The 20,542-nt window shown below is 37.0% G+C and overlaps 1 protein-coding gene across 4 annotated transcripts in view; it reads right to left on the reverse strand.

Annotated features, from left to right (window-relative positions):
- The window catches only part of TRAK2 (trafficking kinesin protein 2), a 71,592-nt gene that overhangs the window by 16,817 nt on the left and 34,233 nt on the right, over positions 1-20,542 (reverse strand). The window contains exons 4-11 of one of the 4 annotated variants that reach the window (XM_055120147.1): positions 14,499-14,513; positions 12,594-12,664; positions 10,516-10,632; positions 9,533-9,742; positions 8,278-8,356; positions 3,749-3,879; positions 3,303-3,377; positions 70-204 (exon numbers count right to left, since the gene is read on the reverse strand). In XM_055120147.1, the coding sequence (XP_054976122.1) occupies positions 70-204; positions 3,303-3,377; positions 3,749-3,879; positions 8,278-8,356; positions 9,533-9,742; positions 10,516-10,632; positions 12,594-12,664; positions 14,499-14,513 (833 nt within the window). Of the gene's footprint in view, positions 1-69; positions 205-3,302; positions 3,378-3,748; positions 3,880-8,277; positions 8,357-9,532; positions 9,743-10,515; positions 10,633-12,593; positions 12,671-13,069; positions 13,089-14,498; positions 14,514-20,542 lie in introns of those variants that run through there. The other 3 variants (XM_055120149.1, XM_055120148.1, XM_004601272.2) reach the window with 3 other exon arrangements.

Raw genomic sequence — 20,542 nt, forward strand, 5'->3', positions numbered from 1 at the left:
ATCACTTTTAGGAACATCTACTCTTAAACAAATTTCCTTAAAAATGTAGTAACTTTCTTAGTTCCTTACCCCAGAAAAAGCGCCATATGACTGGGAGTAAAGATGAGCAGCAGGGCCAGATCTACTACGAAGTTCCTTTATTTCTTCTTGGGATTCATGTAACATTCCCAGACATTCCATATTCCTATCTTGTAACTCATGCAACTGAAAAAAAGAATGACAAATTAGTTTATTTTACTAAAGATAAACTATAAAACCATTAAACTATTAAATAGTTACTATTAAAACCAAAAATAGTAATTCTTAAAAAAACAACACAGGGCTGGAGCGATAGCACAGCGGGTAGGGTGTTTGCCTTGCATGCGGCCAAGCTGGGCTCAAATCCCAGCATCCAATATGGTGCCCTGGGCACCACCAAGGATAATTCCTGAGTGCAGAGCCAGGAGTAACCCCTGTGCATAGCTGGGTGGGACCCAAAAAGCAAAAACAACAACAACAACAACAAACCAAACCCATTGAGAGAGTATTCATTTTGTTCATAGGACTAGTTAACTTTAAGAATATAATCTCGATACAAAGACACTGAAGCAAACTAAGGACGGTACGTCCATTTCAAGTTGCCAGATTTAAGGAAGTCCTGACCAGAATTATACATAAACATAATTTCCTTAAAATCTGAGATGTAACACAGATAACTATAATTGTCAATTAAAAATTTAGTACTTCATCACCTTAAATAAACTTAGAGGGGGAGTCAAGTTAGATTCAGATGATGTGTAAACCATCTCCTTGAATAAATGTTTTGCTATTACTTTGATAAGAAAAAATAAATCATGTATTGCAGTGAAAGGGGGATGCTTCGATTACCCTTGATCCCAGAGTTTAGAGAGGAGGAAGACAGAGAAGGAAAGAAATCAAGAGAAGAAGAGAATAGGAAGTAATGGGTGAACACACATCAGGATTCCAGTTACACTGGTGATAATGATGTCAGAACACTTAATCACAACAAATGGTATCTTGTTCCTTTACAGAATTTTCTTTATAGGTATATACGTAAACATGTTAAAGAGGTTTTATTTTAGATTTTTTTTTCTTTTTGGGTCACACCCGGCGATGCACAGGGGTTTATCCTGGTTCTACACTCAGTAATTACTCCCGGCGGTGCTCAGGGGACCATATGGGATGCTGGGATTTGAAGCCGGGTAGGCCGAGTGCAAGGCAAATGCCCTACCCGCTGTGCTATTGCTCCAGCCCCAGTTTTAGAATATTTTTAACTTAAAAATTGCCACCAGTGTACTATGTAGACCAGATCATCAATGTCAAAAGGCTGGGACACTTATATAATGTGACACTATAGTGTGTAGATTATAGGTTTTCTCTTTGGAACTGCTTAATTAGAAACTTTTATGGCTAACTGAGAATCTACATTTAAAACTCACTCTGCAGTCTTCTATATGCTAAAGAATCACTGGATTATATCTAGCATACAGAATTAATGTTGAAATTTAGAGATCTTTGCTATTTCTCCTAAAAAACATGAATTCTTTTTTTTTTAACTTAAGTGAATTATTCTTTTTTTTTTTTCCAATTTTTTAAATTTTATTGAATCACCGTGAGATAGTTACAAGCTTTCATGTTTGGGTTACAATCTCACAACAATCTAACACCCATCCCTCCACCAGTGCACATTTCCCACCACCAATATCCTGGGTACACCCACCCTTTCCCACCCTCCCCCTGCCTCCATGGCAAACAATATTCCCCATACTTTCTCTATACTTTTGGGCATTATAGCTTGCAACACAGACACTGAGAGGCCATCATGTTTGGTCTATTATCTACTTTTGGCATGTATCTCCCATCCAACTAGTTCTTCCAGCCATCATTTTCTTACTGATCCCTTCTCTATTCCATCTGCCTTCTCCCCTCCGCTCATGAATAGTCTTCCAGCTATGGGGCAATCCCCTTGGCCCTTGAATCTACTGTCCTTAGGTGTCAGCCTCATGTGATGCTACCTTACACTCCACAAATGAGTGCAGTCCCTCTATGTCTGTCCCTCTCTTTCTGACTCATTTCACTTAGCATGATACTCTCCATGTTTATCCATTTATAAGCAAATTTCATGACTTCATCTCTCCTAATAGCTGCATAGTATTCCATTGTGTAGATGTACCAATGTTTCTTTAACGAGTCATCTGTTTTAGGGCACTCAGGTTGTTTCCATATTTTGGCTACTCTGAACAGTGCTGCAATGAATATATAGGTACAGATGTCATTTCTACTGTACTCTTTTGCATCTTCGGGATATATTCCCAGAAGTGGTATTGCTGGGTCATATAGAAGTTTTTGAAGGACTGCCCATATTGTTTTCCAGAAAGGCTAGACCAGTCAGCATTCGCACCAACTGTGAAGGAGCATCCCTTTTTCCCCACATCCACACCAGCACTGGTTGTTTTTGTTCTTTTGAATGTGTGCCAGTCTCTGTGGTGTGAGATGATATCTCCTTGTTTTGATTTGCATCTCCCTGATGACTAGGGATGTGGAGCATTTTTTCATGTGCCTTTTGGCCATTTGTATTTCTTTTTTGAGGGAACTTCTGTTCATTTCTTCTCCCCATTTTTTGATGGAGTTGGAGGTTTTTCCTTATACAATTCTACAAGTGTCCTGTATATCCTGGATATTAATCCTTTATCAGATGGGTATTGGGTAAATATTCTTTCCCATTTTGTGGGCTCTTTCTGTATTTTGGTCACTGTTTCTTTTGAAGTGCAGAAGCTTCTTAGTTTGATATAGTCCCATTTGTTTATGAAAAACACGAATTCTTAAAAATTACCTTTTGTTTTAATCAAATAGGTGAGACGTTTATTATTTTCTTTCCCTTTATTTTTCAAATTAGGATGAAAAAAACTTAGCACTTAAAATTCCATATTTTTACCATAAATTAAATTTGAAGTTCTATTTATCCTGAAATATTGCCTGATTTTAAGTGAACAGACAGAAATTATCTTGTTTTTAAGAACTGTTGGGTTATTAGTTAAGGTAAACTGCAAGAGTCACATATTACTAAATAATTTTATAAAAATAAAGATTTTCTTCCTATTAATCAAGAAGGAGAGCATATTATAGTTTTAGAGACTGACTTTTTAAAATGCTTTCCTTTCTAGATCTCACAGTTAAAATAACTTTGTCTTCTGTTATTTTAAAATCTGGTAGTTCTCTTAATAACTTTTACTTACGAAGATGAAAGAAACTTTTCATTTCTTTCCTCCCATACTATACAAGATAACAGAAGATCTCATTACCTCCATTGTCAGTTGTCTTTGGGCATCTTTGGAAGCTTGGAGGTGAAGCCTCAGTTCTTCTTTCTCAATCACATGCTAATAAAAACATTAAAAAAGACATATAACACCTTCCCATATAAAAATATAGCCTACACTCTCTTGATGACATCTTAAAAAGTTCTTCTGAAGGGCCTAATCTAGAAGTCTATAAAAAGCTAATCTTTCAAAAGTCAAATAATAACAATAAGATTAGCAGAAATACTAAGTCCATCAAGGTGTTCAGAGGATAATGATCACAAATCAATAATCCTACCTCAACCTTCTGAGAATACTTTATAGATAGAAATAGTGACTCAAAAGTAGCACTTAAGCACTTTAAGAGGGCAGGGACTTTATATTTTGCTTATGTATCTAACCAAATGTACTCTGTTAATGCTTAACAGTATCTGTTGAAAGAATAAACCTACTTCTTTAAGTTTGTGCTGAAGATCTACAATCTGAGACAAGAGAGAGGAGATTTCTTCTTGGTATCTGAGCAGTTCATCACTCTTCCCAGACAATTCTTCAGTCATTCTGGACATCTGAGCATTTGTTTCACCTTGGGAATAAAATGAAAATTAAATACCATTATAAATTAGGGTAGGGTGGGTTAAATCCTATTTGATAACAATTGTAGATTTTAAAACATCACTTTAAAACTAAACTTAAGGAAAAATAAAGATTCTTTAGAAAAAGACTAATGTTCAGAATTAAAGAAAAATGAAATTAAAGAGAGATGATGACTCAGAGGCATATGGCTTCAAGTTTTAGTTAGAAGCATTTTATGAAAAGGAAACGAACATTTCTTTTTGAAGAAGGCATGTGCATCAAGCCAATCTTTTCCCAATCTTTTCCCCCCCTCTCCTTTGATTTTTGGGCTATATCCATTGGCACTGGGGCCTACTCTTGACATGGTACCTAGGGGACCATGCAGCGTTAGAGATTGAACCCAGGGCTCCTGCAAACAGAGCATGTGCTCTAGCCCTTTGAACCAGCTCCCTCTTTCCTCAATTTTTACTTTTCTTTTTAAAGTTTTTTGTTTTGGGGAGAGGATGGGGGTTGGGTCACACCCAGCTGCGCTCAGAGTTTACAACTGGCTCTGTGCTTAGGGATCACTCCAGAAAGTACTTGGGGGATCAAACCCAGGTTGGTCACATGCAAGGCAAGCAACCTACCCGCTGTACTATCTCTCCAGTCCCTCCAATCTTTTTCTTTATGAAGAACAAGACAGCTGAAAGGAGACAAGTGAATTATATATCTTTGCAAATACCAAGACATAACCTCATTGATGTCTTTGAGAGCTCTTCAAGGACATTAAAAAAAAATCCCACAAGCAATTTGTTTAGGAAACAAAACAAATCTAACAAAGAAACATTTTAGGGGGCTGGAGAGAAGGTAGAGTGGGTAGGGCGCTTGCCTTGCACATGGCTGGCCTGGGTCCAATCCCCACCCTCCAGCCATCCAGGAGTGATCCTGAGCACAGAGCCAGGTATGACTCCCAAACAAAACCAAAACAAAACATGAAACATTTCCAGAATGAAACAGTTACAATCACTTAAAGATACTGTGGTTTTCTATAGTAAAAGAAGGACTTTCTGGAACACCAGGTACACTGAACAGGGTCTCAAAAACAATCCTTAGAGAGACACCACAGCTGAGGCATTTAGGGAGGCCCCCGTCTGAGCTAAGTCCATTGCCCCAGTGCCGACACCCCCCCCCAGTATATAAATGGTCTAGCTCCATGACTAATCTTGAAGAGATGCCAAGTTGCTTAATCATTCCAGTTCCAAAGCTCCAGGGGCAACATCTGCAAATTTCACAGTACGGACAGCCCAGCAGGGGCACAGTGAATCTTATGGGAAAGTTGTGAGGAAGCCCACCAAGCTCAGTGAGCGAAAACAGTAACACAGAAGGCTCAGCGAACACTTTACAGTTCAGGAAATCATCGGACAATGACTTTGGCAACACCACTGTGAGATATATGTTGTAACAAGCAATATAAAGTAAATTATATTGGGCCTGCTAAGGAAGCAGGTCTGGGAGGAGTGGGTGGAAAATGGGGGACACTGCTGGAGGGAGGTTTACACTGGCGGGGTGGTGGGATTGGTGCTGGAACACTGAATACCTGAAAGTTGTTTTACAAACAATTCTGTAAATCACGATGTTTAAATAAAGTTTCAAACATTTAAAAAATTATTATAGCTCAATATTATTGCAAGCACATACATAAAAAAGATCCCTCCCCGAGTTTCACTGAGAAAATACACATTTATTTCATATGAAAACTTGGACATCGAAATACTATTGTCAAAACTATTTCTCAGTGTCATGTAAAACTATTTTAAAATTGACAGAAAGTCTGTAACATTCTAAAGGATAGCACCAAGGATGCAGGAAAGTGGGTTTGAACTCTGGGCGAGTCACACTGCTATTTTTTAAACAAGTATAGAAGGTGGGTAATGATAGAACTGAAGGAAAATTTTCATTTATGTTACTTCTGGTTCTTTATTACTCTGTTATTCTATGAAGGCAGCAGAGTAGTACAAATAAATTGCTATAATGTGATAATACTTTTTCTAAGTAAAAGCCATACTTTTACAAAGTAAAATAGATATAACTTGGTTTCACTGCATATTGCAATTCCCCTTTTATAAACTGAAGGTTTATGGCAGCCTGATACGAAGCAAGTCAATGGAAGGTATTTTTCTTATAGCATACATACACTTTGTGTCTCTGTCATTTTCTGATTAAGGTAGGCATATTTTTATGAACACTTAATAGGTTGCAAAATGGTTTATAACTTTAATCTGCACTGCAAAACCAAAGAAATTATCTGAATTATTGTGATATTAGCTTTACCGTGATTTGGAAGTGAACCTGCAATACCATGAGGTAGTACTGTAGCACTGTCATCCAGTTGTTCATCCATTTGCTCAAATGGGCATCAGTAATGTCTCCATTGTGAGCCTTGTTGTTACTGTTTTTGGTATACTGAATACATCACAGGTAGCTTGCCAGGCTCTGCTGTGTGGGCAGGATACTCTCAGTAGCTTGCCAGGCTCTCTGAGAGGGGCAGAGGAATCGAACCCGGGTCGGCCGTGTGCAAGGCAAATGCCCTAGCTGCTGTGCTATCGCTCCAGTCCATATTCTAACTAGAGCTGGGTAATCAATTACTTGTTAAAATGAACTCTTATTGTCTGAGTCCTGGTAATAGATTCCTGGTTGGGTAACTTAGAATTCTTTAGGGCCAGTTACAATCAATTTAATGCCACAAATCAGTGAAGAGAAGCCAGAACGTAGTCATGTAAGCCAGGGAAAACGGGCAACAGGCACGGGGAGTTCTAACATCATCAGACCATGAGCTGGAACAGACTAAGTGAGTTCAAATCCTGTCCTACTACTTTCTCGCTGTGTAAGGAAGAGTCAATTGTTTTTAACTTACTCCTGTTTATTTGTTTCCTCACCTTCAAATTGAGTTTAGGTTGTTTCATTTAGGTTGTTCTGATTAGATGTAAAGAGGCAGGCCACTGCCCAGTGTATCATTATAGTTGCCGCCCAGGTAATTTGCAAAGGAGCAAGAAACGATTCCAATATAATCTCTTTACCCGGGCCCTTAGCTTGAGCCATTTAAACATCTCTAGGATGTTAATGGTTAAAATGGTGCTTAGAAATTCTCATAGTACCACAGCACTTGTTTACCATGAGGTATATGTGTATATTTATAGATAAATTAAATATTATTCTCTAATAAAACCAATCATTGTCCAACTGATTTATTTAAAAGAATTGTTTTGGCTAACATCATGTCAAGCCAAAATATTTCAGAGTTTACACATAAAACCAGTTGGTACCTAATAACTCTTTCTGAATTATTAGGTTTTATGCCATTATAAGACCTAGCTCTGCCATTTATCAGTTTTCTATCTTTGGCAAATCGTATTTTCTATAAGATTTTTTCCTCATCAACAAAATAGAATTTTTGCTCCTTTCATCTTAATATCCTGTAACTCATAAATATGTCTGTGTAGTAACGATGGCAATCTGAAACAAAAAGATGGTGATTTTATTTATTTTTTTAAATTTTGCTTTTTTGGGTTTGTTCTGGGGCCACACTCAACGGTGTTCAGGGCTTATTCCTGGCTCTACACTCAGAAATTACTCCTGGTAGGCTCAGGGGACCATATGGGATGCTAGAGATTGAACTCAGGTTGGCCGTGTGCAGGGTAACTGCCCTACTCACTGTGCTATGGTTCTGGCCCCCAAATGGTATTTTATTTGTCGTGTGGACTGAACGAGCATTACAAGATATTTAGTAACTATTTAAACCCATTTCTTGAGATGTTTGTGCTGAACCCATTAAACTAATTTCTGATTTGGCAGTGCCCTCCAAAGAAAGTCTTTGCCCTACCAGAGAATGAACCTACCAAAGAAAAGCCCTGGAAGCTGCACCCACACCCCACCATTGAAGTCACACCAAGGGCTCAATACCACCCTTTCACAAATATTCACTGCAGGGTAGCCAAACTGCAAATAATTTCAGGTACCTGGTGCCCAGGCTGAGGACTCTGGTGTGTTTCAGAGTTAGGGGGGGCAACCTTGCCCCAAGCCCCACCTCCCCGAGCCCACCATCATGTCAACTCATTGGCCCAGACCACAGATCCTCAATACTGAAATTCCGGCAGGAGCACACCAAATTAGATGAAAAAGTCACATAGAAGCTGACTAAACTCCACAAATAGTAACAGATGGTTCAACTAGCAACAAACAGCTTCAAAAATTCTTAGATAAGGACTTAACAAACTCCTCCCACCCCCCATCAGATGTAACAATCTCACATAAATTTTTGTAATCTTAAATATTGGAGCTTTGTTACCTAATCAATTTTAATTCTAAAACTGTGTCAACAATGTGGCTTTTTTCTACATTAAAATAAATAAAAAACTAAAAAGAAACTTACGAAGCTCCTTAACGCAGTCATGGACAAGCTGTTGTTCCTTCTCTTCGTAGGTAATAGTTTCTGTCTTTATGTGACAAGCCTTCAAGAAAAAAAAAATTAGTAAGTAATAATATCTTCTTCTTCTTTTTTTTTTTTTTGCTTTTTGGGTCACACCTGGCGATGCACAGGGGTTACTCCTGGCTCTGCACTCAGGAACCACCCCCGGCCGTGCTCAGGGGACCATATGGGATGCTGGGATTTGAACCCGGGTTGGCCGAGTGCAAGGCAAACGCCCTACCCGCTGTGCTATCTCTCCAGCCCCAGTAATAATATCTTCTAATGGTTCTATGGTGTTAATTTTTAAAAAAACCTCTCATTTTCATTTGAAATACAAGTTCATTATTTACAAACGAACAAAAAAAACCAAACAAAACTGTAGAAAATTTTACCAGAATTTAAAGGTATGACAAACAACTTCCCTTTATTTCCTTTTTTTGTTTTTGGGCCACACCTAGTGGTGCTCTGGATTTAGACCTAGTTCTGTGCTCAGGGATCAGTCCTGAAGGGCTCAGGGGACCATATGGTGTGTCAGGGAGCAAACTCAGGTAGGATTCATGCAAGATAAGCACCTTAATCCCTGTACTATCTCTGTAGCCTCTTCCCTTTATTTCTTTAGGGGTCATTCAAACATGCTAAGTCTATGGCCATAGCACCCTGAACTCGTCCAATCTCGTCAAAAACATGCTTGACCATTCCCTGGGTTCCCTCCCTTCCCATCATACATCTCTGTACTTCTAATTCCTAACCTCAGCTAAGATGCCCACAACAGAATTACTTTGACTCCTTCTTTTTGTACAAGCTCAGAGAGTTTTGTAATTATTGGACATAATTAATTTCTTGGGTTTGGTTTACACTAAGATACTGCATAGGGATAAAATCTAGGCCTCCTGCACATAAAGCATGTGCTTCAATCCTTTGCTCTCTCTCCTCGGATCACTGACAGAGTTCTCACATGGTTGCAATTACACAGTTATTTATGCAAACTCTACAAGATACAGACTTTCTCTGGTTCATCTATCACCTTGCCATTATCCATGGCTACTAATTATCCACTATCCATTTTCTGGTTTCATTAGGATTTAAAATAATTAAAAAAAAAAAAAAAGCAAAGACATGTGCCTTGGCTGCTGCAACCAATTAAAGACCACCCTAACTCCCCCGGAACTGAAGAGTTAAAGCAAATCCTCAGTAACAGAGTATTTCATCTCAACACTACCTTGGATCTAAGGGCCATATTCTCCTCTTCCAGTTCTCTGAGCTTTTCTTGCAGCATGTCCAGCTGCAGCAAACCTTGAGATAAGTTGAAGGATTCATTGAATCTAAGAGGTGTAGAACAGCTGGAATCAGTTTCACTCTCTTCAGAAGCAATGGACACAATTCGAAGTAACTCATCTTTCTTGGACAGCTCATGCTGCAGTTGATTAACCTGCAAATTAAAAATGCTTGCTATATAATTTGTTCCTTATTTCCCGTTACTTATATGTAGTATGGCTTCAAATTCATGGAGCAAATGTTTTTCATCATAGATCAAATTTATAAAATCAGCCATTACATTTTACTGACTAAAGTGATAGGTACTTAAAAATGACATTTTCATAATAGTATAGTTAAAAGCAGAACAAAATAAGGAAACTTTAAGGTTATCAGAATAGATTATTACTTCAAATCCACCTCCTACGCTTTGTACTTCTAAGCTGTATAACTCTGCAGGACTCCCAAACTACTTCCACAGAATATTTCCAATGTAAAGGCTCAAATTGTATTAAACATATTGCATTTATAAAAGTACAAGCACGTTAGAATAAAAATTTGTCAAAAATTAAAATCTAACCATTCTATTAAGTAATATTCAGTACTTATAGGCACTCGAGATCTATTAATCATGGGTATACACTGTTTGAAACAAAACAGCATACAAAATACACACATGAAGGGGTGAGACAAGGGTTAGAGTCTAATCAGGGAGCCACCAGCATCAAGGCCTGAAAACAGCTTTTATATTAACCAAGGTAGAGTCACATAAGCACTTTGTACAAATACATTTCATCTCTATACAATCGGTTCAATGACTGACAAAAAGTCAGAATGTATTGGTGCTATCTGCCTGGTGTCATCTCTTTAGAGATGCCGAAGAAAATAATTTTGTCATTGCTTAAGATCTAACTGTTTCAAGCTATAAAAATGTGACCACAAGCTTACTTGATCAAAGGCTTGTCCCAATTGCTCCTCCAAGGATTCATTCTGCTCAGATAAGACATGGTTCCGCTTTAAGAGAGCTTGTCCAATTCGAGCAGCTAGCTCCAGATCACGGTCCCTCTGTTAAAACATTAAATAGACCTTCTTTAAGTCACAAAACATTAAAAGGGATTTTAGAAACTCTGCACTCAATTTTGCTCAACTCAATAGAATGTCCTAAAAAGCACCATCAGAAAAACCCATTACATAGTTACTCAAATACCACAATAAACAAAGGGCCTGGTACATATAGGTATATAACACTTATGTACCTATAAAGATAAGAGGGCATTTCTTTTACTGGTATCAACTGTGATTTATTCATGATCTTATTACAATCCAGTAGCCTTTGAATATATGATTTTGGGAAATTAGAAAGTCAGTTATTATCTTTAAAAATAAGGAGAGGGCCTGATCCACATAAAAAGTCCAACACAATTTTGTTGATTGTATTTGCCAATCAAGCATGATAATGATACAATACTGGGTATTTATAATATGGGGACCAGTGAGTATGATGAAAAATGTTTCAACCAGGGCATAGTACTTGCCAGAGGCTTAGGGGATTGCAAGTTAGGAGACCAGTTGTCAAGTGGGACACAGTGATAATGTGAAATAAAATAGAAGACAAAACACTAAAAATTGAGGTTATAGGGTTCTACTCAAAGTACAGAGAAGGGATTCTAAAGAAGCTGGTAGTAATGATGCAGGTAGGACTGCAGAAAAGGCAAGAATTACTTTGAGCAGATGGTGATATTCAGCAAAAGCACAGGGCTCTCATCTATATTGTGACAGTGAGAACTATTTCACAGAGTGGGAAACTGCCAATTTATGTCCGCCTTATATACATATGAGTATAGAATCTACTTACATTCATCACTGAAAAAAAATTAGGTTTTATTCTTTTGTTTCACAGCACTTGAAAACAGGCTGATTATCCTCAAGTTTTTAAGGTTCATCACTTTGTTTTTAACATAGGCTAAGTAGCCTATATAAACTCACTAGAGATCTTAGGTAAGAGGGAAAAAGGTGCTTCAAATGAAAGGGGCAGGCGTCCATAAGGTCAAGTAAAATGAAAAACCAAGAGAGACATCTGTAATTGTCAACTAGAAGAAACTCACTATCCATAAGAAAAACATCTTGGACAAAGTAGCCTCAATTCACAGCCTAAAGTAAAAAAATAAATGATTTTAGGTGTTGATCTGCAATGGAGGGCTAGAGCGATAGCACAGCGGGTAGGGCGTTTGCCTTGCATGTGGCCAATCTGGGTTAGATTCCTCCATCCCTCTTGGAGAGGCCGACAAGACACCGAGAGTATCCCGCCCGCACAGCAGAGCCTAGCAAAATATATGTGGCATATTCGATATGCCAAAAAGAGTAACAAGTCTCACAATGAGCAGGTTACTGGTGCCCGCTGGAGCAAATCGATGAACAACAAGACGACAGTGCTACAGTGCTACAGATCTGCAATGGAGCTACTTCCTAAACACATAGCACTGTTCCAGAGTAACAAGGGAATTTAGTTAAAAAAAAAAAGTTTTTAGAAGAGAAATAGAGACAATGATGGAGTGCTAAAAGTTGGCACTTTGGGTCTGGTGCAATCGCATTGGATACCTAACACATACAAATTAACACTTGTGAGTCACATTATCACAACAGTTAAAAAAATTTTTAATTTAGGTTCGATCTGTGGCACCACATATGGTCCTCTGAGTCTGTCAGGAGTGATCCCAGAATACTGAGCCAGGAATAAGTCCTGAGCAAGACTGGGTTTAACCCCAAAACAAAAATAAAATTAAAGTAAATAAAAATGGCCTTTTTTGGACAGGAAGGCTAACCAGTTCTATTATAACAGCAACAAAAACTGAACCCTCTACCTCATAGTAATAAACTTCAGGAAGAGTTTTGTTTTGGAATGCTAGTTGTTCCCTAATTATTTGAGTTGTAATGATCTTAAAAACTCCTAAAGAACAAATATATAATCATTTTTCACTTGATTTCAGCTTTTTTTGTACTAAAGAAAGAAAAGATAAAATTCCTACCTCTGCCAGGAGGTGTGTAACCATATCAATGTCATTGTAAGTTCTGGTCATCTGCTCCACCCTGTCTGTACCTAGAACTAAGACAGTTAAAAGCAACTGTTTATAGGATTTAGGTACAATACAGGTTTAAATATTCATAAGAATTCAAATACAACAACAACCCAGACTTTCACAAAAGTTACTCAGGTGAATAGAAGTATATGCAGAAAAATACTGAGCACGTGGACTGGGGCTGTAGCTCAGTGGTAGAGCACATGCATTGCACATGAGGGTTGGGGTTTGACATCCAGTGTACACACATGTGCGTACACACACGCACAGAAATGAGTCATGCATTAGCTATCCAGGAAGCAGGCCAATTATTACAAACAACATCTCATTTGGGAAAATGAAAATATATATAAAAAACAGAAATGGTTGCTGTATTAGACACCCAAGAAATAATTCAATTATTATAAACAAAATGCACATCATACAACCAATGAAGAAAGCATCAAAGGATCACAGGCAGTCACTGTCTGACTCTCTTCATCCCTCAGTGAGATTAGAACTGTGATCTACTCATACTAGAGAATGTGAGATGGGAAAGCAGGTTAATCACCAATTGTATTACATCCAAATCAATATAAATGCACTGAGAGGTTACGGTGTTTACCAAGCAATCTAATTAGAACTTTGTTGTGATTATCCTGAACACTATGATAACCTACCATGTAAGCCAGTATCAATAAACAAGAAACGGGATTTGTAGAACTTTTATTTATTTTTGTTTGTTTGGGGGTCACACTTGGCAGTGCTCAGAGATTACTCCTGGCTCTGCACTTAGGAACTACTCCTGGCAGTGTTTAAGGGACCATCTTGGACGCCACGGATAGAACCTGGGTCAGTCGCAGGCAAGGAAAGAGCCCGACCTATGCACTATCACTAAAGCCTCTCAAGTTTGTAGAACTTTTAATAATTTTGTTATGAGTCATAGTCTCCTTAGCTTAATTAAAGGGACCTTCACTTTTTTTTTTTTTTTTTGTCATACCAGCAGTGCTCAAGACTTACTCCTAACTGCTTGCTGGGAATCATATGTGGTGCTGGAGATTGAATGGGCAAGGCAAGTGCCCTCCTACTAGACTGTCTCTTCAGCTCATTAATTTAAAGCCTGTCATCTTTATAATAACCTTCCTGGTATCTAGTATCTTACCACAATATAAACTGTATATTTTAATTATGTTACTCAACTGCAGCATTTTTCTATACTTCATAAATTCAGTATATGTATCAATCAATATATATCAAGTACATAGATCAATGTACTTGGATAATTTAACCCCATGAAAAAAGGATAAATATGACCCCAAGGATTCACAATCACAATAATTACTATCTTTCAAAACTAATGACAATTAATTAAAAAAAATCTTTAATCTTGTAGTGTTTCGCATGGCACAGACTTGAGTCTGACTTAGATTGACTTATAACTGGTTTACCTTGAAGATAAGTACATCACAACATTCTAGGCTGCTCAAGAGATCTATTTAATCTGAGTTTTTTTCCCCTCTTCTTAGCATCATTTACTAAATTTAGAAGTTTTCTGGAGTTAATTTATTACTGATAACTTTATTACTAGCTATAAGTAAAACAAAGTATTGGTTTGATGGTAGCAGAAAAATAGCTGAAAGTTATAGCTGAAACTGAAATTAAGAAACCTAAAAGTCTAGAAACATCTAAAGAAAATCTAAAACTAAAAGAAAAACCTAAACATTTTACTCCAAAATAACTTATATTTATAGATAAACTGGCTCCATAATTTAACTGTGGGGATACGGGAAACAAGCTTTTGGGTCTAAGGAACTTTCACAGCTTAATCTGGTAGCATAGCAGGAATGAAGGATAAAAACCAAGGCATATACTTACTGTTTGTGGTCTCTTCTGATCCCAATAAGAAGATGACGGGGGGAAATAATGTCAGTATATTATCCTCTAAATTTCTTACAGAAAAGTAGTCAAAGGTAGCAAAACTCAATGTTAATTAATAAGCAGATCTCAAATGTAAATGTTGATGTTCTAATTGGGGGAGATCTGAAGCATAGGTAGGAAGTAAAATACGTTTAGTTGTTCTGATGTGGTAGCAGAGGCAAAACCACTGATCCAGGATTAACATCGAAAGGAAGAAACAAGAATTCTGGAGACTCAGTTAACAAATAGTTTCTAGGGACCAGGGAGCTAGTCCAAAGAACTGGAGTGGAGCATGCCTGGACTTGGGTTTAGTCCCTGGCACTTCATGGTCACTTCTGGGTCTGAGAACACTGGGCTGAATATTGCTGAGAATGGCCCTTAGATTCCCTGAGCATTGCTTGGGAGAAACAAACCCTGCCCCCAACAGTTCTGATATAATTTTAAAAATCGAGGACATGGCTAATTCCCTGCTCATCCCAGTAATGGACTCTCTGCATCTGTTTTCACCATACCCCACTAATAACATCAAAAGCCTAACGAAACACTAGGCATATTGATTGGTGAACCTATTTACACAACAGTAAAAATCCCACTTTTGTTTTCTATAGTGTTAACTAATCTATACAAATCTAGGCACTAGAGAGGCAGGAAAAACAGACATTAAAATATTAATGGCTATTTCTGAGTAGGAACTAAGGCTGATCAGCTGCTTGTAGGCACTTGCTAATTTTTCATTAAAAAATGAACATTTTCTATGCAATCTTATTAAGAGTAGCTCTTAACAAGAAGTTTCAAAAAGAAATTTTAATTGTTTAATACTTATGGTAAAGAAACTAAGACTGTTATTCAAAATTCTTCACTTTTTATGTTTTATGTGAAATTCTATACACTACCAAGTTTTATGTTTATGTGAAACAATCTATACATTACCAAGTCTCAACTAGTGACCTAATGTATACACAGTTGGTCTATTAATATTAGTCACAAAATATAAAGGAACATAATGGATTTTTCTTTGCAAGCTGATTATTTTTTTCCTAACTTAACACACTATTCTTAATAAAGGCATGATTCTTGGGATGATTTTAAAAGCACTCAAGATAAAGCTCTTAAGCATTTCCTGGCATTTAATTATTATGAGCAAATGCTTCCAAGCCCTAGATTAAGTCCTCTAAGTAATAATATAATCAAGAAAGCACAAGGAGTCAAGTAGTCTGACTATTACATCATTTAAGTCAAATACTACTTTCCTTAGAGTTTTCATCAGTTAATATAAAAATACATTAAATGGCATAAAATGGCATAAAAATACATTAAATGGCATAAAAGTTAGCAATGCTCTGTTTGTTTTCAAACATGAATTTACCTCTTCAGAAAAAAAAGATTTACATTCTAGGGAGATGATAGAGGATACCAAACCCCAGTGGTGCTCAGGGAACACTCCTGGAGGTATATAAGGGTCCGTAAGTAATGCCAGGGACCGAACTGGGATCAGCTGTATATGAGTTAAATAACTTATCCCCTGTACTATCTCTCTGGCCCTAATATAATAAATATTTTTCAGAGCAATGTTTCAACTTGGTTTCCAAAGGCTGTTAATCAATGTTGAACATTTTTAGCATGCTAATTAGAGAGCCCAATGTTTCTTAAAAAAAAAAAAAGAGTGGTAATATAAACAAGCACCTCATCAATCCTACTTTATGCTCTAATTATGCATTATTTCACACCAAACACCCAATTCTTACATATCTTTAGAATGGGAAATAAAAGTTCATTCTATTTGATATCTTTCTTTTATATGAGATGGTACTTGACTTTATCCCTCTTTAAGATGCAGAGCACTTACCACAACCACTGATTTTTAAAAAGGCACCATTTTCATCTCTAACCCTCCCATACCAAATATATATATACATATACATACATATACACACACACACATATATATGTATATACATATATAAAACAACAAAAACACAAACATTTGTTAATACTGCATAATAAGAGGTGCAATACCCCCTGGCAACTATGACAGGTCTTGAGATTCTTATTTCATTTTTCTGTTTTGGGCAATGCCTGGACTTGTTCAGGGGTCACTTTGAGCAGGCCCCTGCAGGCAAAGCATGTGTTCCAGACCACTGAGCTACATTCCCTGGCCCCAGTCTTGAGGTTTTAACCTCCAAAGAAGGGACAGCGATGTTTGCTATTTTAAATAATGAGAATATTTCTACTGAAACAAAAACCAGTCTTCTAAAGAACTTGAGACATCACAAGAGATTGATAATATAGACCACTGAAGGTCAACTTTTCTCAACAGGGATGAAACTGAGAATTAAATCTGTATGTGATGTGAATGATGTTCTAAATTTTCATAGAAGAATACTCAGTAAATAATAGGTAACAAGTTAATTTATATTATAATGTCTTAGGGCATATGGCTTAATTCTTTTGTGGAACTGACGGACAAAGCCAATATAAGAAATTATTAAGCAGCAGACACAGTTATTATTTCTTAAACATTATCAGTTATATTTCATTTCCTGTAAGTATAGATTAATGGTTTTTAGGGCGAAATTTGAGGGAAAGTGTAACTGCCAATTAGATGCAATAATTCCCACAACAGTATTTCTCAGAGAAAGTGCAGACAACTCTCTCTTCCCAGTTTCTTAAATGTCCCCAACTAATGTCACCGTGAAATAGTCACTTAGTTTTAACTGGCAAAGTTTCCTATCAGAGGCCCCCAAATCTGAGTGTGTGAGTGCTATCAGAAGCATCTGGTAAGAATCAGATAGCTGGACTCCACCTCCAGAGTTTCTGATTCTGCAGATCAGGATGGAAGGGTCCAAGAATTAGTATTTCAAGAATCAATATTTCTAGTGAATTTCCAAGTGATATTGATGCTTGAATATAACTAATCCTACCCCCTCTTTCTCTTAAAGATTAGAAAATGACACAGGTGACCTCTTGTTCCAAAATTTAAAAATACTCTGCAAGGTACATCAGGCCTTGTGTTTGTGTTTCCAGGCACAGGTGGTGCTTTCTGATAATGCTAAGGGGCACTGATGGCACTAACTGACCCACCATTCACTGTGGGTCTCACGCTTAGTAAAATTAAGAAAATCCTGCAGTGATCTGTTCTGTATGCAGTGTGTTCTTTGAGTATCTGAAACCATCTGTGTTTCTGACAGCAACTAGGACAGAATTATTTTTTAATCTACTTATTGCCTGCATATACTGAATTTAAAGTAGACAATTTGTTTCTGATTCAGTTGGGGGAGGGGGACTTCAGAGAATCTCTAGTATCCTTTTGATCATGTGAGATAGGCTCCCAGTCCAAATCAGAAATTAGACATCTCAAGGGAATAAAAAACAGTGGGAAACAGTAAAAGAATGTACTGTGTCTTTTTAAAAACCTTTGGTCAATTTACTAAATAAAGTACATCACTTATCTTCTATATTTTGTGGGAGAATGAGTGCTTGGTTCGTATCTGAAGATACTCAAGGTTTATTCCTGGCCCAGTGCTCAGGGATCTCTCTGGTGGGGGCTGAGCGGTCTACATGGGGTGCTGGGAATTGAATCCAGGTCAACTGCATGCAAGGCAAGTATCCTACCCATTGTACTATCACTTGGTCCCTATCTTTGACATTCTTAAAATTCAATTTTATAATAAAATCTGTTATTATGGAGTTATTTGATTTATGTTCTTAGATATATATTATATTGATAGTTCAAATTTCAAGTTAAAGTGAAAATTGCACCACCAGACTAAAGAAACAAGATAGTTTTTCAGAACCTTGAATCAAGAAACTTTATCTTATTAATCGCAGTTTTTAATTATTCCACCCTTGAATATCATGGTTTGTTTGTATACAGTTCTGAAAGCCAGGTATTTTAGAATCTGCTTATCTTTCATTTATAATCTTTGTACTTAAAATTTATTCTAAGAGTTACTCCCCCAAACTATGTTCTGAGACATCTTTCCGGCTACAGTTCCACTTGTTAGCAGCCAGTAGGACAAAGAACAAGTAAACCAAGGGGCAGCACTTTCTGTGATTCTGTCAACATAAGTGATAAACTAAATATACAGATAAAACTTCAGTTTAAAATTTCTTCTCATAAATACTAAAACTCATGGAATAAGAGGAACTTGAAATCAAGAACAGTATTCCTTCAGAAAAGCATTTTCCAGAAAATCTTAAACAAGCAATTTCTTCTGCAAGGAAGTTAAGAGAAAACCTTAAGAGCCTTTATTTAATATTCAACTACATAAAAGAATTACAGAAAGTTTTAACTGAGATTAATATTCAAGTTTAAACTATGCTCACAATTCTTTTTCTGAGCAAGTAAACGGGTTTAAAAACTATTAAAACAAGTTAATGATTTGTTCGAGCAGGCACCAGTAACATCTCTCATTGAGAGACTTATTGTTACTGTTTTTTGCTTATCCAATACGCACGGGTAGCTTGCCTGGCTCTCTGAGAGGGGCGGAGGAATCGAACTCGGGTCGGCCGCATGAAAGGCGAATGCCCAACCGCTGTGCTATCGCTCCAGCCCAGTTAATGATTACTATGAAAATAAGTATTTCACAACAATCATTCTCTAGCCATAATCTTTTAAAGAAAATAGAAGCACTCAATGAGAAAATGTCTAGGAAGTGATGTAATCTCATATATATATATATATATAATTTAAAAGAAAAGAATTTCACAAATGAAAAAAGCTGAACTTGCATACTTCATTATATATTTAGCTACTAAGCACACATTTTTAGTAGTGCATAAATTTTTTGAAGTGTGTGTGCTTTTTTTCAATAAAGTGAAAAGGAAAAAGTCCCCATAATTTAAGAAGTATTTTAAGTTTAAGAAGTATTTTATTTCATTATATCGTTTTTTTTAAAAAAAAGTTTTATTAGTGAATCACCGTGAGGTACAGTTATAGACTTACAAACTTTCATGCTTGCATTTCAGTCATACAATGCTCGACTCCATGCCTCCACCAGTGCCCATTTTCCACCACCAATGGTCCCAGCATCCCTCCCCTCACCCCAACCTGTCCTCCCCCCACCCCACCCGCCTCTGTTCATTATATCATTTTTAAGGGCCTCATACAAAAGAAGTTTCAGGTAAATCTGGCTTAGTTTTATTGATAAATTTTCTATGCATATTTAAGTAAATAAAGACAATAACCACTTAAGAGTACACTTATTTCTCCTTTGGCATTATTAAAATATTCAGTGTATACTGAATGTGACCATATTTGATAAAAAGAAGTCAGAATAAAGAAGATGACGGCTCAGCTAACATGCTATTTGGGGCAACAAATATTAAGAGACATAGAGAGATACTAAAATTTAAAATAACCTCACTACATTTTTCAAAAGTTCCTTTTCATACTCATTTTGGGGAGAATCATGTTACAGAAGGGAAACTGAAAAAGTGTAAGTATGCTGACTTTTTCAGACACTCAAAAGCCTTAAGCCCTGGTGCCGGAGCGATAGTAGAGCGGGTAGGGCATTTGTCTTGCATGCTGCTGACCTGGGTTCAATCCCTAGCATCCCATATGGTTCCCCAAGTACCACCAGGAGTAATTTCTGAGCACAGAGCCAGGAGTTAACTAACCCCTGAGCAACACTGGGTGTGACCCAAAAAGAAAAAAAGAATGACAGCCTTTCCTTCATATATAACAATCAGAATCAATCACCTTTCTATGTTAACTAAATCGTCTCAAATTCAAGTATATGCACACTGAAAAATGGCTAGAGATAGCAAATGTTTTAAAAGTTAACACCAAGATCTTCACAATCTTTATTTCAAAAGAAAAATTCTAAAAGGATATAAAAAAAGTCACTCAAAGAAAGGAGGAAAATACCAAGCAATATCTTGTTCATTTGTGGAGTATAAAAAGACAAAGTACGAGAATAAACAATGGCCCATAATTACAGACCCTGGGAGTCTGCCTTAGAACTGAATTTGCTAGGTGAGAGGAGAGGGAGACCGATTAG

The sequence above is a fragment of the Sorex araneus genome, chromosome X, assembly GCF_027595985.1.
Source record: "Sorex araneus isolate mSorAra2 chromosome X, mSorAra2.pri, whole genome shotgun sequence".
NCBI classification, from domain to species: Eukaryota; Metazoa; Chordata; class Mammalia; order Eulipotyphla; family Soricidae; genus Sorex; species Sorex araneus.